Source organism: Meleagris gallopavo, chromosome 1 (assembly GCF_905368555.1).
Source record: "Meleagris gallopavo chromosome 1, MGAL_WU_HG_1.1, whole genome shotgun sequence".
NCBI lineage: Eukaryota > Metazoa > Chordata > Aves > Galliformes > Phasianidae > Meleagris > Meleagris gallopavo.
The window spans coordinates 163939392-163957556 of NC_139404.1; the positions used below are offsets into that span (position 1 = coordinate 163939392).

Consider the following 18165-nt stretch of genomic DNA (forward strand, 5'->3'; position numbering starts at 1 on the left):
GCTCAATCCTGTCATCCCCCAGCTTGTATTTGGTAGTGGATGCTGCCTCAGGTGCAAGACCTTGCACTTGGATTTGTTGAACCTTGTAAGGTTCACCTGGGCCCACTACTCAAGCCTGTCTAGGTCCCTCTGGATGGCATCCCATAACTCTGGTGTACTGACTACACCACACAGCTTGGTGTCATCAGCAAACTTGCTGAGGATGTACTCAACCTCATTGTCAATGTAATTGAGGAAGATATTAAAGAGCATCAGTCCCAGCACCAACACCTGTGAGATACCCTTCATCACTGATTTCCATCCAGACACCAAGCCACTGACCACCACTCTCTGGACTCAATTCTGCAGCCAGTTGTCTGTCCATTGAACAGTCCACCCATCAAATCATGTCTTAACAGTTTGGAGTGAAGGATGCTATGGGGTGCTGTGTCCTTACTGAAGTCCAGATAGATGACGTCATGGCTCTGCCCTTGTCCATTGATGCACTGACACCATCATAAAAGGTCATTAGGTTGGTCAAACAGGATTTACCCTTGGTGAAGCCATGCTGGTTTTCCCCAGTAACCTCCCTGTCTTCCGTGTGCCTTAGCATAATTTCCACGAGGATGTATTCCATGATCTTTCTCAGCAGTCATTGCCTTATCATCACAGGATTTTGTACATGCTGCAATGTTGCCAGCATCTCTCAAGGAAGCGGGTCTTTCAAGCCCCTGCTAGCACTCTGTCCTTCTAATACAGCTATGCCATCCCACACCTTATCACAGGAAGGCTCACTGTCCACCTTCATCCCCGTTCAGACCTAGTTTAAAGCCCTCCCCATGATCTCTGCTAGCTTTTCCCCAAGGACCCTTCTCCTCTCTAGAGAAAGGTGAACCCCATCCAGTGCCGACAAACTTGGTGTCATGTAGACCATTTGGTTGTCAAAAAAGTTCTGGCAACAGCACCACATATATATACGTATATACCTGGATGTTAGGTAGACATGTCCACGAGTGAATTTATTCCAAACAATGAGCTCACAGTTATTTTTTTGCTTTAACAACATTTCCTATTACCATAAATGCCGCTCTACAAAAACCCTGTGCCCTTTTAACTTGATCAAATCCTGGTGAAACCAAAGAAATGGTTCACTCTAATGTGAAATGCTTCAAACCCTTAGCCTAGATTTTATTTCAGCAGTAATCACAGATCCTTCTGAAAGAACAATGTCCAGTGAGTAACTGATTTCTTCATCAGCTCCTCCATTCATGCATCTCGAAAAAGGAAGACGTCTGCTCCTATTCAGTGAAGCCATACTAATTAAAGCTAGGCTATTGAAAAACAGTGGTTATATTTTTAAGCTTGCCGGATCAAATAATTCCCTGATTTTGCTGGTGAGTAAAAGTCATGGGCTATCCTGAGTTGGAAGAGATCCACAAGGATCAGTCATCACAAGGATCACTATACCTCATACAACAGAAGTGTGAGTGCATCTGTCTTTATGTGCATTTGTCAAGGCATTAGAAATAATTTTCTTGGGATGATTTAAAAATATGTTTATATGGACAAGTGCAGAAAGAATTATGACATAATTCTGGCCCAGAATCTATGCACCTATCTTACTATATTATCCTGTATACAGGATAACAGATACTTCTGGAAAAGCCAGGTATATCACTAAGAACATCATATTGCATTGATAGGGCTGTGTAACTTTGAAAACCAAACCTGATCATAAATGGACAGGTTAAAACACAGGAAAAGAGCTCCTATCTGTCTGACTCAATTTATGCAGATAAACTTTTGGAGTCTGCACCTCTGTTAGCTAAAGGAGTACTAGGGGAAGGAAGAGCAGAACAGTGGGACTGTGTTTGAAGAAGATCGTGTCAATACAGAAAAACATAAAATGGACTTTCATCATCACAAATATTTTTTTTCCTTTTTTTTTTCTTTTGTCTGTTTCAACCCTTCAATGATACCACCCATTTTTGTCTGCATCTCTTCTCTCCCCACATGCATCCAAGCCACCTGCCACTGTCTTTTCCTTCCTTTGATGGTTTCCGTGCTGTCTGGGAAAGATTTAAATAAGCAAAGGAAGGGGAAAAATATACTGTGTTAAAGAATATACTGTGTTAAGAATATACTGTGTTAAATCTGATGCTGATCTTCCCCTACAACATTGCCAATTATCATTTATGATCGCAAAATTTGTGATACTTGGTATGCTTTGGCTTACAAGGTCATGGAACACCCTTAGCTTCATATTTCATTTGAGAGTGTTTTCATTCCTAAAAGTTATGGAGAAAACCTTACATATAATAAGCAAATTCAGTCACTCTATTTTTAACCTCAATATTTTTCAGACTATGGCATGAGGTCATAGTTGATCAAGATCTAAGACTGACAATATTCTCCGAACAAGTACCAAGTGAACACTGCCTACAAGAGATTACTGTTAAGCAGGACAGACCTCAGGATTTAAAAAACAAACAAACAATCTCTACTGCTGTGAGACAGTCTGATGCACTGTCGGGATGAAATCAACAGAAAAAAACCTAAACAGATAGCAGGGCCACTGCTCCACATTTATCATACTCTGAGACAACTGACATCTCCTTAATTTGATTTTTCTGTACATCTAACCTGTCTTGCTACTTTAAACTACGGTAGATTTTTTCCTTCAGCTCACTAGAAACACAGCCTTGTTGATACCTACAGCTCCTTGACGCCACCTGCAAAACCCATTGAAGCCCTTATGACTTCTCTAGTTCTTCCTTTCACTTTATCCCTAAATGCCATTCTAAGACAGCTAAGTTAGCTGCCTATCTGCCTCACAAAAAAACACACAGGTCCCCCCAAATTTATTTTTAAAGCCACATCTATATTAAGATCCCAGCCAAAATTTAAATAAATTAGCAACAGTTAGGCTAAGGGTGATAGCACCTAAAAAAAAAAAGAGCAGCATTAATATCAATTGAATGTAATATGTATCTATCACATATAAATACCAATCCTCATTCTTTAGTTCTAGGATCCAACATTTCTGAATATAGAACTTTTTCTTTTTTATCTCTACTGCAATGCAGTCCCACCACCACTGTAACCATCAGACTACAGAGAAATATAAATAAAAATAAAAAAAAAGGGAAAAAAGTAAATCAAGAGAAATCATAGCATTATTTTAAATCCCATGTTATAGGCATCAGAAAAAATAAGCTGTAAGAGGACAGTGAAAGATCTTGACAGAAATAAAAAAATTAAAAAATAAAAAAAATTGTAAGCCTACAGAAAGTGAAAAATAACTTGAAAATATTCTCAGTAAGTTTTAATAACATTATCTATTCTCAGTATACTTATGAAACCGTCTTCCATAACAGTGAAAAATAACATTAATACTGCTGATTGATTATAAAATCAAACAGCATAGGGACAAACAAAAAAAAAGGAAAGAGAAAAGGTCTTCAAAATGCATGAATTACAAGAAGTCACCACTCTGACCAAAAGAAAAAATACTTCAAAAGCAGAGGGAATGTCTGAAAAGATATGGAAGACATCATTTTCTTTATGATACTCAGTTACGTCAAATCACAAAACAAATTGTCAGTTCTCTATTGCTAACAGAAAGATGCAGTGAATGCTTACATTTTGCTTATTTAAGTTATCTATCTTTCTTTCACACTCTCAATGAAGCCAATAAAAAGAAAGTAAAGCACTATCAGGGCTAACTTACAAGTAATAACATCAAACTATCTATATTGTGTATACTACCCCCTCTGTTCAGGTCTTCAGTAAGACAAGATTTTAGATGAGTATTCTACAACAGAAAGTAAAAAAACACTCTATAATTACCATAAAGCTAATTTTAGTATCCTTTATTTTAAAACATACATTGGTGATTATTATTACTGATTATAGAAGCTGCTGCTGTATATAAAGACTGCCTTACACGGAGAACCTGCTTGCGTGTTGTATTTTGGATCATATTTAAAGTATGAACATCAGCAGATCGTTCACTTACCTGATATAGCATGATAGGTTCTATGCTGTATCCTAGCATATCAGCAAACTCCTTAGCAATAACTGTTTTTCCACAGCCCTAAAAAGTTAAAAAATAATAACTAAATTACATTGTATGGAACATGGGGAAGGAGGGAAACGAGAAATTAAAATTCTTACTTTTCCTCCAATCAAACACATATCTTTAACCATATGAGATTGCATCATTTCTGCCAACAGCTGATCATGACTGGAAGTTCTTATGAATTTATCTGATTGAGAATGCTGTTTTAATAGCCCAGTCCCAGCTGGAACCTAAAAGGAAACAAGGCAAAAGAAAACAAAACAAAATGGTTAGTAAGATATATTGTGATAGCTCTAGACTTTGTATGGACTGGGTTACACTTCTCCAAATAATACTGTAATATTTGTGGATGTAATTATCAAACCCGAATATTACACTGAATAAAATTAACACTGTATAATCTGTCCCTGGAGAAGTTCAAGACCAAGTTGGATAGGGGCCTGGGCAACCTGGTCTAGTATCAGATCGAGAGGTTGGCGGCTGTGCCTGTGGCTGAGGGGGTTGGAACTTGATGATGTTTAGGGACCTTTCCAACCCAAGACATTCTAGGATTCTGATTTTTTAATAGACAGCTTCCTCCACACTTTCTTCTCCCATTCTTAATGAAAATAAATAAATAAATAAATAAAATTAAGAAATGTGAACCAACTCAATTGGTGCTGGTACAGGGTCTGGAGCACAGACCTTATGAGGAGAGGCTGAGGGAGCAGGGATTCTTCAGTCTGGAGAAGAGGAGGCTCAAGGGAGACCTTATTGCTCTCTATAACTACCTGAAGGGAAGTTGTAGTGAGCTGGGGGTCGGCCTCTTCTCTCGTGTAAGTTCTAGTTCTCGTGATAGAACTAGAGGGAATGGCTTCAAGCTGCACCAGGGGAGATTTAGGCTGGACATTAGGAAATACTACTTCTCTGAAAGAATGGTCAGGCACTGGAATGGGCTGCCCAGGGAGGTGGTGGAGTCACCAACCCTGGAGGTGTTCAAGGAATGTTTGGATGTTGTGTTGAGGGACATGGTTTAGTGAGAGTTATTGGTGATAGGTGGATGGTTGGACTGGATGATCTTGTAGGTCTTTTCTGTGTTTCTGTGATTTCTGTGAATTATGGCATTGGGGTACGAAAAGAACTCGAGACTGTGCATGCAGAAATCAAAATATAAAAAGTATTTATTACTTATCAGAAAAAAAAAAAAAAGGAAGAATGTGTCTTGCAAAAATCTGAAGGGGCCACTCTGATCAGAACTTTGGAGAGTAAAAATATTCAGTCATCCTCCACATTAGGATGCTTGCACTATTTCCATTTTCTGTTCCAGTCTGGAACTGTTTCATCAGCAAACTTCTGAAAAAATGTATTCTGCAGGCATATTTTCAGCAGGTATCATCTACCTACACGGTCAAATAAATGCAAAAATCCACCTCCACAGAAAAAAATCCTATCAAGTCCTTACAGATTTACCTTTTTCTGACAAATTCCTGTTTGCTGCTGTTCCCGTTTTTGCACTGTCACAGTACAGAGTCTCTGAGGATAACCTTCATCTGTATTAAAACTGTCTCTGACTCCCACTAACTCTCCATTTTTAGAGAGTATCTAACCCCGAAACTCAAAATTAACTTCAAATCCTCAAATCACTGCCTCTTCCCAGAATATGATCTTTTACCACGTAGCAGGTCACAAACTTCTCAGACCAATCACATTTAATGCAATTATTTTTCTTCCATTTTCCAAACACCCTGTGTCAGAACATTACCAAACACTCATCAGATTTTATTTGAAGTGCAGATACATACAGACCATTATTTTATTCTAAGAAAAAGGGAAAGCAGCACCAAGAACATCACAAGCATTTTTATTCTAAATTTCTGGATATTTTACTGCATTAGAGATTTTCCTTTCATACATATTTCAGCACTTGATATACTTGGATTTGTAGTTTCCTACATACGATTAATTTATCTAAAATATTGCTTATCCATAATCCTGTATCTACGTGCTTTTGAAAAAATAACAAAAATCAAATATTCAACACAAATGTGCTTCGGGATCAAAGATAAGCGTCAAATTCTTAATTACATGAAAGTAACTTAACAAAAACTACGTATAGTTTTAGGAATATGTAATTACCTGGAATGTCACTTCACTTTCACCAATCTGTACAGTTACGTCGGCCTTGAAGGGTTTGTTTCCTGGTACACTTTCAACTTTTGTAATCCGTCTTGGGCGCAATTGCTTGTTTGAGTCTTGGAGCTCAAAACGCTGTAGAATTAGAGTTTTGGAGGAATTATTTATTAAATACAGATTTCTTTTTTAGAACTGTTTGTTCTGATAACAGGGCCAGAAGCATATCCAAAGTTAATGACTTGTTAAGTCTTAAACTCATTTCATTTATTTAAATTTTACTTCACTTTACATTCTTGATGGCCTATATATTTCATATGTTCATTTAAACCCAAACCAAAAAGACCTACTATTTATTTATTCCGACTAATGACAAATGCAATTTAAACTGTCATATTGTTACTTTGCATATACTTACTTGGACTGACTGAAATAATAAAATAAATGGACGACAGCCTTTAGCAGTTTAGTAATAGACCACCTATCTTTGCAGGCAATTATAAAAAATGACAGATTTAAATATCTGGCTACCAGTAAAAATAACCATCAAATGTTATGTTTACGTAGCTTCACAGTCTTATCACACAATGAAAACTGAGGAAGACCTCTACCTATCAAGACTTGAGCACATTCTGGATATATCAAAAAGTAATGGGCTTCTGTATTCCCAATCCATGTTTGAGCATTATATTCTAATTTGTGCTTTATACAGATAGCATGAAAATGATACTTTGTCGTAAAAAGAGAAGTCGTTATCGAAGGGGCTTAAGTATAAGAAAAGCCACAGTAATACTTTATTCATCAAAGCTGAAAGCTGAGTAATCAAGAGAAAAAAGAGTAAAAGGCTGGGGGAACTGGGCTTGTTCAGATTGGAGAAAAGGCGGCTTTGGGGAGACCTGACTGTGGCCTTCCAATACTTGAAGGGAGAGTATAAAGAGAAGGGGGAACAGCTGTTATGGTGGATTGTGATAGGACAAGGAGGAATGGCTTTAAACTGAGACAGAGGAGGTTTAGGTTAGATATTAGGAGGAAGTTTTTCGCATAGAGGGTGGTGAAGCACTGGAACAGGTTGCCCAAGGAGGTTGTGGATGCCCCATCCCTGGAGGCATTCAAGGCCAGGCTGGATGTAGCTCTGGGCAGCCTGGTCTGGTGGTTGGCAATGCTGCACATAGCAGGGGGGTTGAAACTAGATGATTGTGGTGCCTTTCAACCCAAGACATCCTATGATTCTATGATTCTCTGCACAGGAGGGAAAGATAATTTTACAAGGAATAAGAGGATTAAACTTTTACAAGAAGCAAAATAAGAACTGCAAATTGGCACTAAGAGCATTCATTAATGCAAAAAACCCAAAGTTTATAAATGACTTTGTGGGAGAGGGATGAAAGAGAAGCAAATTCTGCCTTAGACTACAGTTTGCAATAGAAAGATCTCAGAAGTAACCAGAATAATAGAATTGTCTAAACAAGAAAGATGAATCCAATTTTCTGTAATATTAGCCCACTCTGTGAGAGAGTGCTTTTGTGGTTCAAAGAGGCTTCCTACTGAGAAGCAGGGAAATTGAGGAGGAGGACAGAGGAGGAGGTCAGGCAACATTAAAGAGGATGTACAAATAATGCAAAAAAAAAAAAAAAAAAAGTAAACAACAAACAAAAACAAAACAGTGGATGTTTCCAATACCATAAAAAAAAATGAAGCATGCAAATTGCGCATGAGAATTTAAAAAGCAGAGCCCAAATCTGCAATCAATCTGAAACAATGTACTGAAAGCTTACGGAACAATGAAAGAATTAGCTGCAGTCTCTTGTGAGCCACAAATGCAACCGAATATCAATGGCCAGTTTTATAAATGCCTATCAATAGTACATAGGAAAGAAAACTTCATTACTGTGGAAGACATCATACATAGTTAAGCTAATTGTTTGGAAATGTTTCACTGGAGACTGTTTGCATTGAAAGCAGTCATTTGTCTACATCTGAACTGTCTAAAGGAAATGCTCAAGTGAAATAATTTTTTACAAGCATATTTCAAATATTCATCTGCCATTCAAAAATAATTTCTCATGCAAATACTTAATCCAATTATAAAGGCCAGAATTCAAACCAAGCCATACCCTGCTTTGCAAGATCTCTTAGATTTAAAATCTTCTTTAAGATTCAAAATAGAAAATGACAGTTTCTCAAATGAAGCAACTTCAAATATAGGTATACAAAGATAGATCATTCTCAAGTTTCCATTGGTACTTCTGTCTGTTGCAAGCTAATGATATAATGAACTAATGAATACTGGAAACTGCATTCCTTGTACCAGTGCCCTGTATGATAACCAGCTCTCTAATAAAGCATCAACAGTGATTAGGTTGCAACAAAGGAACATTCTACTCAATGCTGGCTAGGTTCACACAAGGAGCTGCGTTTTATACCCTACAAAACAGTTCTCAGATAGAGATAAAACTAAGACAGGTTAGATTTAGTAGGTCCACTCAACATGAGATCTGCTTTTCAAAGCATCTTTACACATCTAAGACTAACACAGTAACAAATTAATTTTATTTGCAGGGAAGGTGTAAGTCAGTAGTTCATTTCATTGACTATCAAGAGCAAGAATTAAGAGGAATACCTAAGACATAGTGGAGTCCTATTGAGAAAAAAGGCACACATGGAAAAGATACACCCAAGCTGAGGATTACAGTTGGAAAGACAGTGTCCAGGGAATGTGATGGCCTCTAGAAATATACACAGGTTCTAATAGCTGCCAAAACCAGCTGTTCAGCCAGCTATCTACCTCATTTCTCACCTCTAACAGCTGACTGAAACAGCTCATGCAAGTAAGATACATTAAGAGCTAGAGCACTACTTGCCCATGCCTGTCTTCAACTCTGATCACTAAACTTTACATTTATGACAAGGAATTTGTTTCTGTTTTCTTTAAACATTAGCTGATGTCAAATGGTGATTCAATCCTCACAAATTAATTAATCAACTCCACATATATGTCAGGTATACTTTTTTCAACTCAGTCTTTCCTAGTTGAAATTAATATTCCTTAACTGTATTCTGTTACACAGTTTTCAGTGGCAAACATAGCTGGACATTCTCTTGATGTCTGGAGAAGGGCAGACTAATAAATCACATTGCTTCTGCAAGACTCCTTCACATTGCTTGTTAGATGGCAAAAATCATTTTGTATTCAGTCTTTGCAATGCTACTACTAAAGTACAATCATAAACAGGAGGTCCTCAGTACAACCAGTTTAATATATTTTATAAGATTGTCTGCTTTGTTGCATGCAAACAGAATAAAATTCCTAATAGGATTATACATACCTGCTAACCTAGAGATATAAGCTTATGAAAGTCATGGTGACAAAGAATATCAAAATAAGAAAAATCAACACAGAAAAGTTTAAATGATAAAGAGGATTTAAAAGTAGACAGTCATTAAGAAAGAAAGTTGTACAAGTTAAATCAACCCTCTTCTATAAGAAGAAAAAGCACACATAGCAGAAAATTTATTAAAAGAAATGGAAAATTAAGGAGGCCAATGGTACAGAATGTAAAGATTCATACTATGCATAACTGATAGCAAAAAAAAAAAGACAACAAAAGGATAACAATAAAAGCACATTAAGAACAGAAGTGACTGTGAATAGAGTTAACAGAAATTTCTATTTCCATCTAGATTCTAGTTCTTACTGGCAATTTCAATCATCCTGATGTGTGTTGGAAGGGAAACACAGCATGACACAATCAATCTACCTTTTTTGGAAGGCTGTCTGGAATACATTCTTAACACAGGTGCTGTGCTGGAGTGATGCACAGTGGCTCTGCTGTTTACAAACAAGGAACAATCAGTTGGGGATGCAGCAACAGACAGCAGCCTTGGTTGCAGCAAGCATGAAATAATGGAGGTCAAAATTTTGAGGAGGAGCAATGAAGCCAAGTAACAGAGTACAGATCTCGCATTTCATGGGACCAGAGTGGCTCATTCAGAGAAGTAACAGACAGGATCCCACAGGAGGAAGTTCTGAAGGCCTGTGAACAACTAGCAGGACCTCCTTCAAGAGCAAAAACTCATGAAAACAAGCTGATCAGCCTAGCTAAACTAGGGAATTCAGGACTAAGCTCCTGTGCAAAAGATAGTATTTGGGAAGTGGCAGCAAGGATAGACAACAGTCATTTCCCTGACACATAGACATGGCTCAAGACCATTCTCTGCCACTACATTGGGTATTCTTGAATAGGCAGGTACAAATGACTTTCATTTTTCAGGACTGAAACAGATGGTGAGATGGTTTAGGCTACAAATGTTAATTTGCAATATCTCCTACAACACATTCAAAGATGAAAGAAAGCAAATACTGCGCTAAAGTTTTAAAAGGATGAATAGAATAACCCAGTACAATTAAAGCTTGATAAGCTGCTATTAAACACGATCATAATAACAGATCTGATCAAAAACAAGAAAAGGCTAATACAGACTAAAGCCAGAAAACTAATACATTCTTTAAGTATACTTTATCAAATGCATCTTGTGCCATGTGATCTGTTTTATTTTAGTATCTCCTCTAAAAGGTCACGTGCCAAAGGTATTTTTAAGCATTTAACTACTTTAGCCACAAAATAAGCTACTCTCAAACAAACATTTCTATAGTAATGGGTTTTGTGCAGTCTTGAACTAAGGTCTAAGCATTCTATAGAAAACAGAAGTTTCTCTTTTCACTCTAAGGGAATCTATGAGCTCTCTAAGGGAATCTATGAACATCTAAAGTGTTTTTGAAAGACTGGTTTAGTAGCAGCAATAATGTAACAACTTCACTCACTTAAGATTTTTCATTCTTTTTAAAAACTGAAATAATGATGTAGCATTAGTTAACATCCATTGCTCCCTGGAATTACAATATGCAATACTTACTTTTAATGCATCTTTGACTGCAGTTCTGCCTTCCTTTCCAAGGAAAACATTATAGGGGTAAAGCCGGTCAATAACGTGCTGGACTGACATCGTAGGAAATGAATCCTAATTTAAATTAAAAATACAGATGAAAGAAAAAGATTGGTTCATTCTTCATCAGGCGTTATATCCAAAATAGTGCTAAACTTAAAATAAAAAATTTAATGGCAATAAACAAATGACCAACTCATCCAGCAGTTGGTCAGATGTCAAAACAGGCATTTTGAACATGCAATTCATTACAATGAAAATATCTCAAGTAGGTTAGATAAACTATGCCAAAACAAGCACTTCTTCTCCCGTGCATAAAAGGAAGCCACAGGGACTGGCTCAGAATCTTAACATCACTTGAGGTTAGATGAGACAAATTCCACCAATGGTAACTGTGTTTCACAGTATGACAAGAATCTGTACAATAGTGGCCTACTATTTCATACCAATTACCAATATTTATTTCTAATTCTATTATATTGTACGGGTTTCACTTAACAAATTTCTAGGAAATTTGGAACAGCTGAACAAAATTTGTTTTGCTTTGAAATGCGTTACCAAGGATGTCTGCACTTTCAAACAAAATTGTGAACAATGTTTTACACTTCCTTGCTAATTGTAAGTAATAATTATTCTGTCAGCTGTTATTTGAACTAGCAACTATTCCAGTCATTTTGCCACAGCAATTGAGAAAGAAATAGAAGTACTTTCGAGAATAGTTAAGAGACTATTCTCCACACAACTTTCTCCATGGCAGAAAAAGTGTTTCAAAATTCCTAAAGTAATGCTCAACTGCTTTACAAAAGACATGCACGTTATTAAGAATTGATCCTGAGTAACATTAGTGAATCAACAATTAGTGGACTGCTATTACTTTTTTTGCATGCTCTAATATAATTAAATAAAATGGATCAGTTCTCAGTTTCAGACTTGGATTACGCAGAGATCCAACTAAAGAGAAGAGTTGCTCAGAAATGAGATCAGGAGATGCATATTTTATGAAATGCATAATTCAATTCATACTTATAATCAGTAGTACTATTTATAATGTTCCATATTAAAAAAACATCAGTAAAAATAAACAATTTAAGAGCATTGTAGTAAATATGCTGCCTAAAGGATCACAAAGCCCATTATTGCATTTTAAAAGCCCTCTATAAATAAAGATGTAACATATAATTTGCACACATTATCTCAAATTAATAATAATTACAGTGGCATATCCAAAATTAGCCTCTTCAGAACAGCATCCTACAAAAAAAATTTGGAGAAACGAGTTTTCAAACTAAGAAATACATTTTTGAAACTATATTAATCTATGCAGAAGACAGGGAGACAGTCTTTATGATATATACATTCTACACTGCTATATGGTTTTGGTGTACTGTTGAATGGGAAGCTGGACATGAGCCAGCAGTGTGCCCTTGCAGCCTAGAAAGCCAATCATATCTCAGGAAGCACCAAAAGAAGCATGGGCAGCAGGGTAAGGGAGGTGATCCTGCCCTCCTGCTCCGTGCTGGTAAGACCTCCTCCAGATGTGGAGTCCTCAGTACAGGAGAAACATGGAGCTGTTGGAACATGTCCAGAGGATGGCCACAGAAATTATCCAAGGGATGGAACACCTTTCCTACAAGGATAGGCTGAGAGAGCTGGGGCTCTTCAGTCTGGAGAAGAGAATGCTGCAAAGTGACCTGATAGCAGCCTTTCAATACCTAAAGGGGAGCTCCAGGAAAGAAGGGGACTGACTCTGTAGAAGGGTCTGTAGTTACAGAACAAGGGGAAGTGGCTTCAAGCTCAAAGAAGGTAGATCTAGGTTGGATATAAAAAAAAAGGTTTGTTTCCTTCCTGTGCCTCACCACCTTCTACATTTGAGGGTGGTGAGGCACAGGAAGAAGTTGCCCAGTGATGGGCCTGATGCCCTGTTCCTGGGGACTTTCGTGGCAAGGCTGGATCAGGCCCTGAGCAACCTGATCTAGCTGTAGGTGTCCCTGTTCACTGCAGGGGAGTTGGACTAGATGACCTTTGAAGGTCCTTTTTAACTCTACGGATTCTATGATTCTAGGATTGTAAATCAATCCAAAACCAAGAAATGGTTAAATCATAGCAGAGGATGATGACCCAGCATGTGAAGGAGAAACACTCTAGCTAGAATCAGTGAGAACAGTTGGCTTAGAAAACTGAGTGATTAAAACAAATTCTAAAAGAAACAGTTCTGGTCTATCCAAAAAAGACACTGTCATACAATGGTAACATTTTCACATTCTCTAATGTAAAATAAAACGCTTCCTTCATTCCATAGTTTAGATAATGGCTTACATCTCATTTTCTTTCCATCTCTCTGAAAGCTATCTGGCAGTCATTTAAAAATAATTCTTCATACAGGGCTTAAAGAATAAGAAGTTGTAATTTATTTTAAAATCCATTATGTATTTCTTTCCAAAGCCCTTTATATGCTCTTTCAGTTCTCTAAACCTGAATCTTAATCACTTCATACTATCTGATGAATACTAATTCAGACCAAAATTCCATCTCTAAGTATCAGGCACAGTGACTTCTAGCTTATAGTTGAAGAGACTGAGCACAACAGTGACACAAATAACTGACACCTTTGTACAATCCATACGTACTGTCACTGAGCAATACCATTGGTGAGATGATTGCATGGAAGATACAATGGAGAATTATTCTAGTAGACTTCTCCACTATGGATTGTAGCTGTCAGGAACTACTGTACCTTCAAATATGCTCAGCCTGCCTCTCTTGATAACTCCCCTAAGTTTATTCTAAATTCACCGGCCATCTCAAAGATATAATCTGGGATTCATCTCATACAACTTAACAGTCTCTGACACAGATGTACCTGCATTTGAACTTTTTGTTGTTAAAGGAGAGTAGTAAGTGTCTTTGTAATGCAGCCAACTTGATTTACAACTACTGCATTAAAATAGAAAAATCACAACCTACAAAAATGCTTATTTCTCTCCACTGACTAATACAGAGTGGTCCATGACAATCTCACTGTCATCACATATGCTGTATCTGAAGTCACAGAAGTTGATTAAGCAGAATAGGAACATTATTTTGAAAACAGAATATATCTGAACACAGATACATTCAACTATTTTAAAAATATTATATTGTGGCATTCTTTGCCCTTCCGTATTATGCTTGGTTGAAGTACAGTTATTCAAACTATCCTCAGATTTTTTAGTTATTTCTTTAAAATGTTCTTGTTCATCTTCTTCCAGACACACGAAAAATACAGATCTAAGAAATTTTAAGCTTGTACAGTTTCACAGCACATGTGTATACACATACCAAAATCTGAACTGCAGCAGATAAGCTGTCTAAAGGAAAATCTGGAAGTCCCAGCGTAGAGGATTCTTGAGAGCAGAGAGTTGTAGCAAAAGACAGGATCTGAGAAATTCTGCATAGGAAAAAAATAAGTACAGAGTTTTACATATGCCATCTATACTTAAAATACTAAAGCCTAAATAGTTAATTACAGTTTAAGATCAGTATAAGATGCTGAAACTCTATCTGAGCATAAGAAAAATAATGTGTGATTGAAGTTCTAAAGCATTAAGGATTCACTATGAAGGCTGCATATATAAAAAGCTGTTTGAGCATACACCCACACATATTAAAAGCTTCTTCAGCTCTGGTCTCCATGTAGTGACACAAGTTATAAAAATAGCAAGGAAACCTGAAATGACACCACATTTCTTCATTAATTTTGATTTTTCTTTTAATTATGAAAAATTACCTCTCTGCAGAAATGTTTGATCCAATTGAATATAATAGCTGAAGATGGTCCTGAAAATAGAACATAAAATCATAAAGTAAATTCATTTTTGGGTCATACCGTAGGTCACAGCACATGATGTAGAGAGACTTTCTATTTTCTCTGCTAATTTAGAAGAGTCTACTCACTCCTGAACACAGATTTAATTTTATGAACGGAAATATTATCAAATCTTTCTTCTAGGGCTATATTGTCTAATGGAAGTTATTTTTCTGCTGCAGCATTCCTTGGCAACTCTAAGTCTACCTTTCAGGAATTTATTAGGGAGCAGTATGAAAAAATGCCATTTAAGATAAATGTATTGTTTAGGTATTGATTTCAGAGGTGACCTAAGTAAAACAATGTCAAAATAATAGCTCTACTCAGTACAGATAGTCCAACTCTTCTGTTAAAGTGCTTACCTTAAAAGGCAGATGATAAATATCTCTAGCTTGAAATCTAGAGCGAAGGGGAGGATCCAAAGGGTTACCAGAATATTTAGGTACTGGCAAACCCAATGCTATTACACGAAAATCTTCACTGACCCGAACAATCCTCCATGCATCCAACTCTGATTTTGTATGATCCTAAATTAAGCAACATAAAGCAGAAAAAAAAAAGTTACATCACTAAATACTCCCCCAGACAAACTGCAGACAGACTAACGGTACTTGTTTGTCAAGCTATAAATATGCTACTGTTTCCATCTTTCATTCAGAAATGCTAAAAAGCATTGAACTATTCTAATTTGCTGATCATAAAAGCAAGGTTTTCCAAAACGAATGGAGACAGAACATTTGATTATGTACAGCTGTCAGGCAATTCGATTAGAGACCCCACAGACGGTCATGGTTCAGAACCACATGTTCAGAACCTTGCTTTCAAAAAGAACAGAAAATAAACAGATGACAAAATTTATTTTAACCTGAAGCACTAGAAGTATGGTACTGTTAGTACTTTTCTTTTTTTCTTCTTTTCCCTTCTTCTTGTAGCTGTAAAGGAGACCATTATTGCTTTAAAATTTTCATTTACAAAATATGCTTTATTACAAGCAATACCAAAACAGATCACTGGACTCCTTCACAAGAACATCTATGTTGTGTATTTCAGTTGCTGTCCTGTAAAAGATTCAATGCATACAAAGCAATACACTGTTAAATCTTCATACATCACAGTTTTGTCTTCCTTGACCTAGTTATATAGTATATAATTATTCACACTGAAGAAAATGAACGTTAGCTTATATAATGTAATATCTGCCAAACAACAATATTAGTTTTAGTATTATAGCAAGAGATTTATTTAATTCATCAACTATTAACAGTGCACCTGAGGCACTCATTCTGAAGCAATTTATCATTAGAATACACTTAAAAAAGGAAAAAAGAAAAGAGAAGATGCTTTACTATGCAATCAAATCTTATCCGAGTTCGAATTCTCATCTTCAGTTTTTAAATACAATCACAATTTAAAAGCTTATTTTTCAAATTTGGTAATAATTCTCCCAACAATTTTATCTTCTATTTAAATACCATTAAAAGGTTTTTGGAAAAGGCACAAATCAGAAGATTTCAAACCAGAGATAAGAAATTGAAGAAATATCAATATATTTTCAGAAATCTGCTATGGTACTAACAACATAGGAGGTGAGCTCATTTAATTGGGATCAACTAGAAGACTTACTGCACATTTCCTTCTTTCGTATAGATTCAAATCATATACTTATCAACAGTTAAGTATGATAGACACAAACATGAGTGAGATCAGACAAGAGACCAACAGGTATGTGAATGGACACTACAGCACACAAAAGTATGAAGCAGAGTACTGGTGGAAACTGTGACTAAATTTACTAAGGTGTTCAAAAAGGCCAAAGAGTATCCAACTCAAATGTAAGCAGTGGGACCCAAACCTTGAAGAAAATGAAAATGGCTGAAGTAGTAAGAGTAGCAGACAATATAATCCTATTGCCTACCAAAAGCAAACTCACTATCCATTTCTTATAATTTGGATTGGCTCCTCACACATATTTTACTAAATTAAGGGTGAGACAGCATTGAGAAATAGTGTCACCAATCTTGACCTCTTTGTTTGGTATCCTAACATTTTAAAAGCTTATCAAGAGAACTACTACAATGCTGAAGCACTATCTGAACTTCACAGGGACACTTTCAACTGTAATCTCTTTTCACAAACATATTTTGTTTAACCTCAACAGCTTCCACATTTTACATACAAGCAGCACATAAAGCTGGCATGAACAACCGTTTTTTTTGTTCTTTTTTTAATGGGGGCAGAGGAGACATAGGTTAAAACAATGTTTTAATTGAAGTGGAATGTTATGCATCTCAGCTAACCTCCACCCTAAAATTTCAACCTGTGTAACATCTCACATACACACTGTGTTCGATTCCAAGCATTTGGCTTCTAACTACTATCATCTTCATAACAGTATTCAAGCACTGCCAAGAACAGGAAAAAAAGAATGGAAAATCCAAATGTTATTTCCCTACCTGCAGAAGCTTGTCATAACGTTCTGCTGACATGAGAAAACGTCCATCTTCAAGTTGCATTTCCCTGTTCTCCAGCAAATTGTTTAACACAGGCAAGACATTGCGCTCAGCCTTCTCCAAACCTTCCAACACAAGGATTCGTCCTTCTGTAGCTGCACGAACTGCACACTTTTCAAAAGTAAAAAGCAATATTGGGAGAGAAATAAACATCAAATATCTCATGAAATCCCGCTAAAAAGAATCCACAGATGCTTTCCAAAACAGGATTTATTTCAATAATAATCAGTAAGATTGGAACAGCCCAAGGAGGCTGTGGATGCTCCATCCGTGGATGCATCCAAGGCCAGGCTGGATGTGGCTCTGGGCAGCCTGGTCTGGTGGTCATAGCAGCAGGGGGATTGAAACTAGATGATCATTGTGCTCCTTTTCAATCCAGGCCATGATACGATTCCACAATAGTGACAGCTGATTGTATTAACACATTCATAAGTTGGACTTTTATCTTATTACTGTTACAGGGACTAAAAAAGAAATAATAATATCAATAATAATAAAAGCTATTCTAGTCTCTTGTATCAACAGAATGAAGTGTAAAATCTTGTTAATATTTTGGTGTATACCCAGTACATGATAATAATCAGCATGTTTTCTTTTTGATGTTGTATAATACTTCTCAGGTATGACAACTATGGCATAGCTATTTATACAGAAGACACAGTATAGAAGTGGTTGTACACGTTTACAACCATATTAAA

General features: G+C 36.6%; 1 protein-coding gene across 2 annotated transcripts in view; it reads right to left on the bottom strand.

The window, feature by feature from the left end:
• The window catches only part of VWA8 (von Willebrand factor A domain containing 8), a 180173-nt gene that overhangs the window by 126547 nt on the left and 35461 nt on the right, over nucleotides 1–18165 (bottom strand). For both annotated transcript variants that reach the window (XR_014880982.1, XM_085215801.1), the window contains exons 5-12: nucleotides 17411–17578; nucleotides 15320–15484; nucleotides 14880–14929; nucleotides 14432–14540; nucleotides 11084–11188; nucleotides 6176–6307; nucleotides 4156–4290; nucleotides 3998–4075 (exon numbers count right to left, since the gene is read on the bottom strand). Coding sequence is in view for 1 of the 2 variants with exons in the window: in XM_085215801.1 (XP_085071927.1) it covers nucleotides 3998–4075; nucleotides 4156–4290; nucleotides 6176–6307; nucleotides 11084–11188; nucleotides 14432–14540; nucleotides 14880–14929; nucleotides 15320–15484; nucleotides 17411–17578 (942 nt within the window). In the remaining variant the exon portion in view is untranslated. The remainder of the gene's footprint in view (nucleotides 1–3997; nucleotides 4076–4155; nucleotides 4291–6175; nucleotides 6308–11083; nucleotides 11189–14431; nucleotides 14541–14879; nucleotides 14930–15319; nucleotides 15485–17410; nucleotides 17579–18165) is intronic.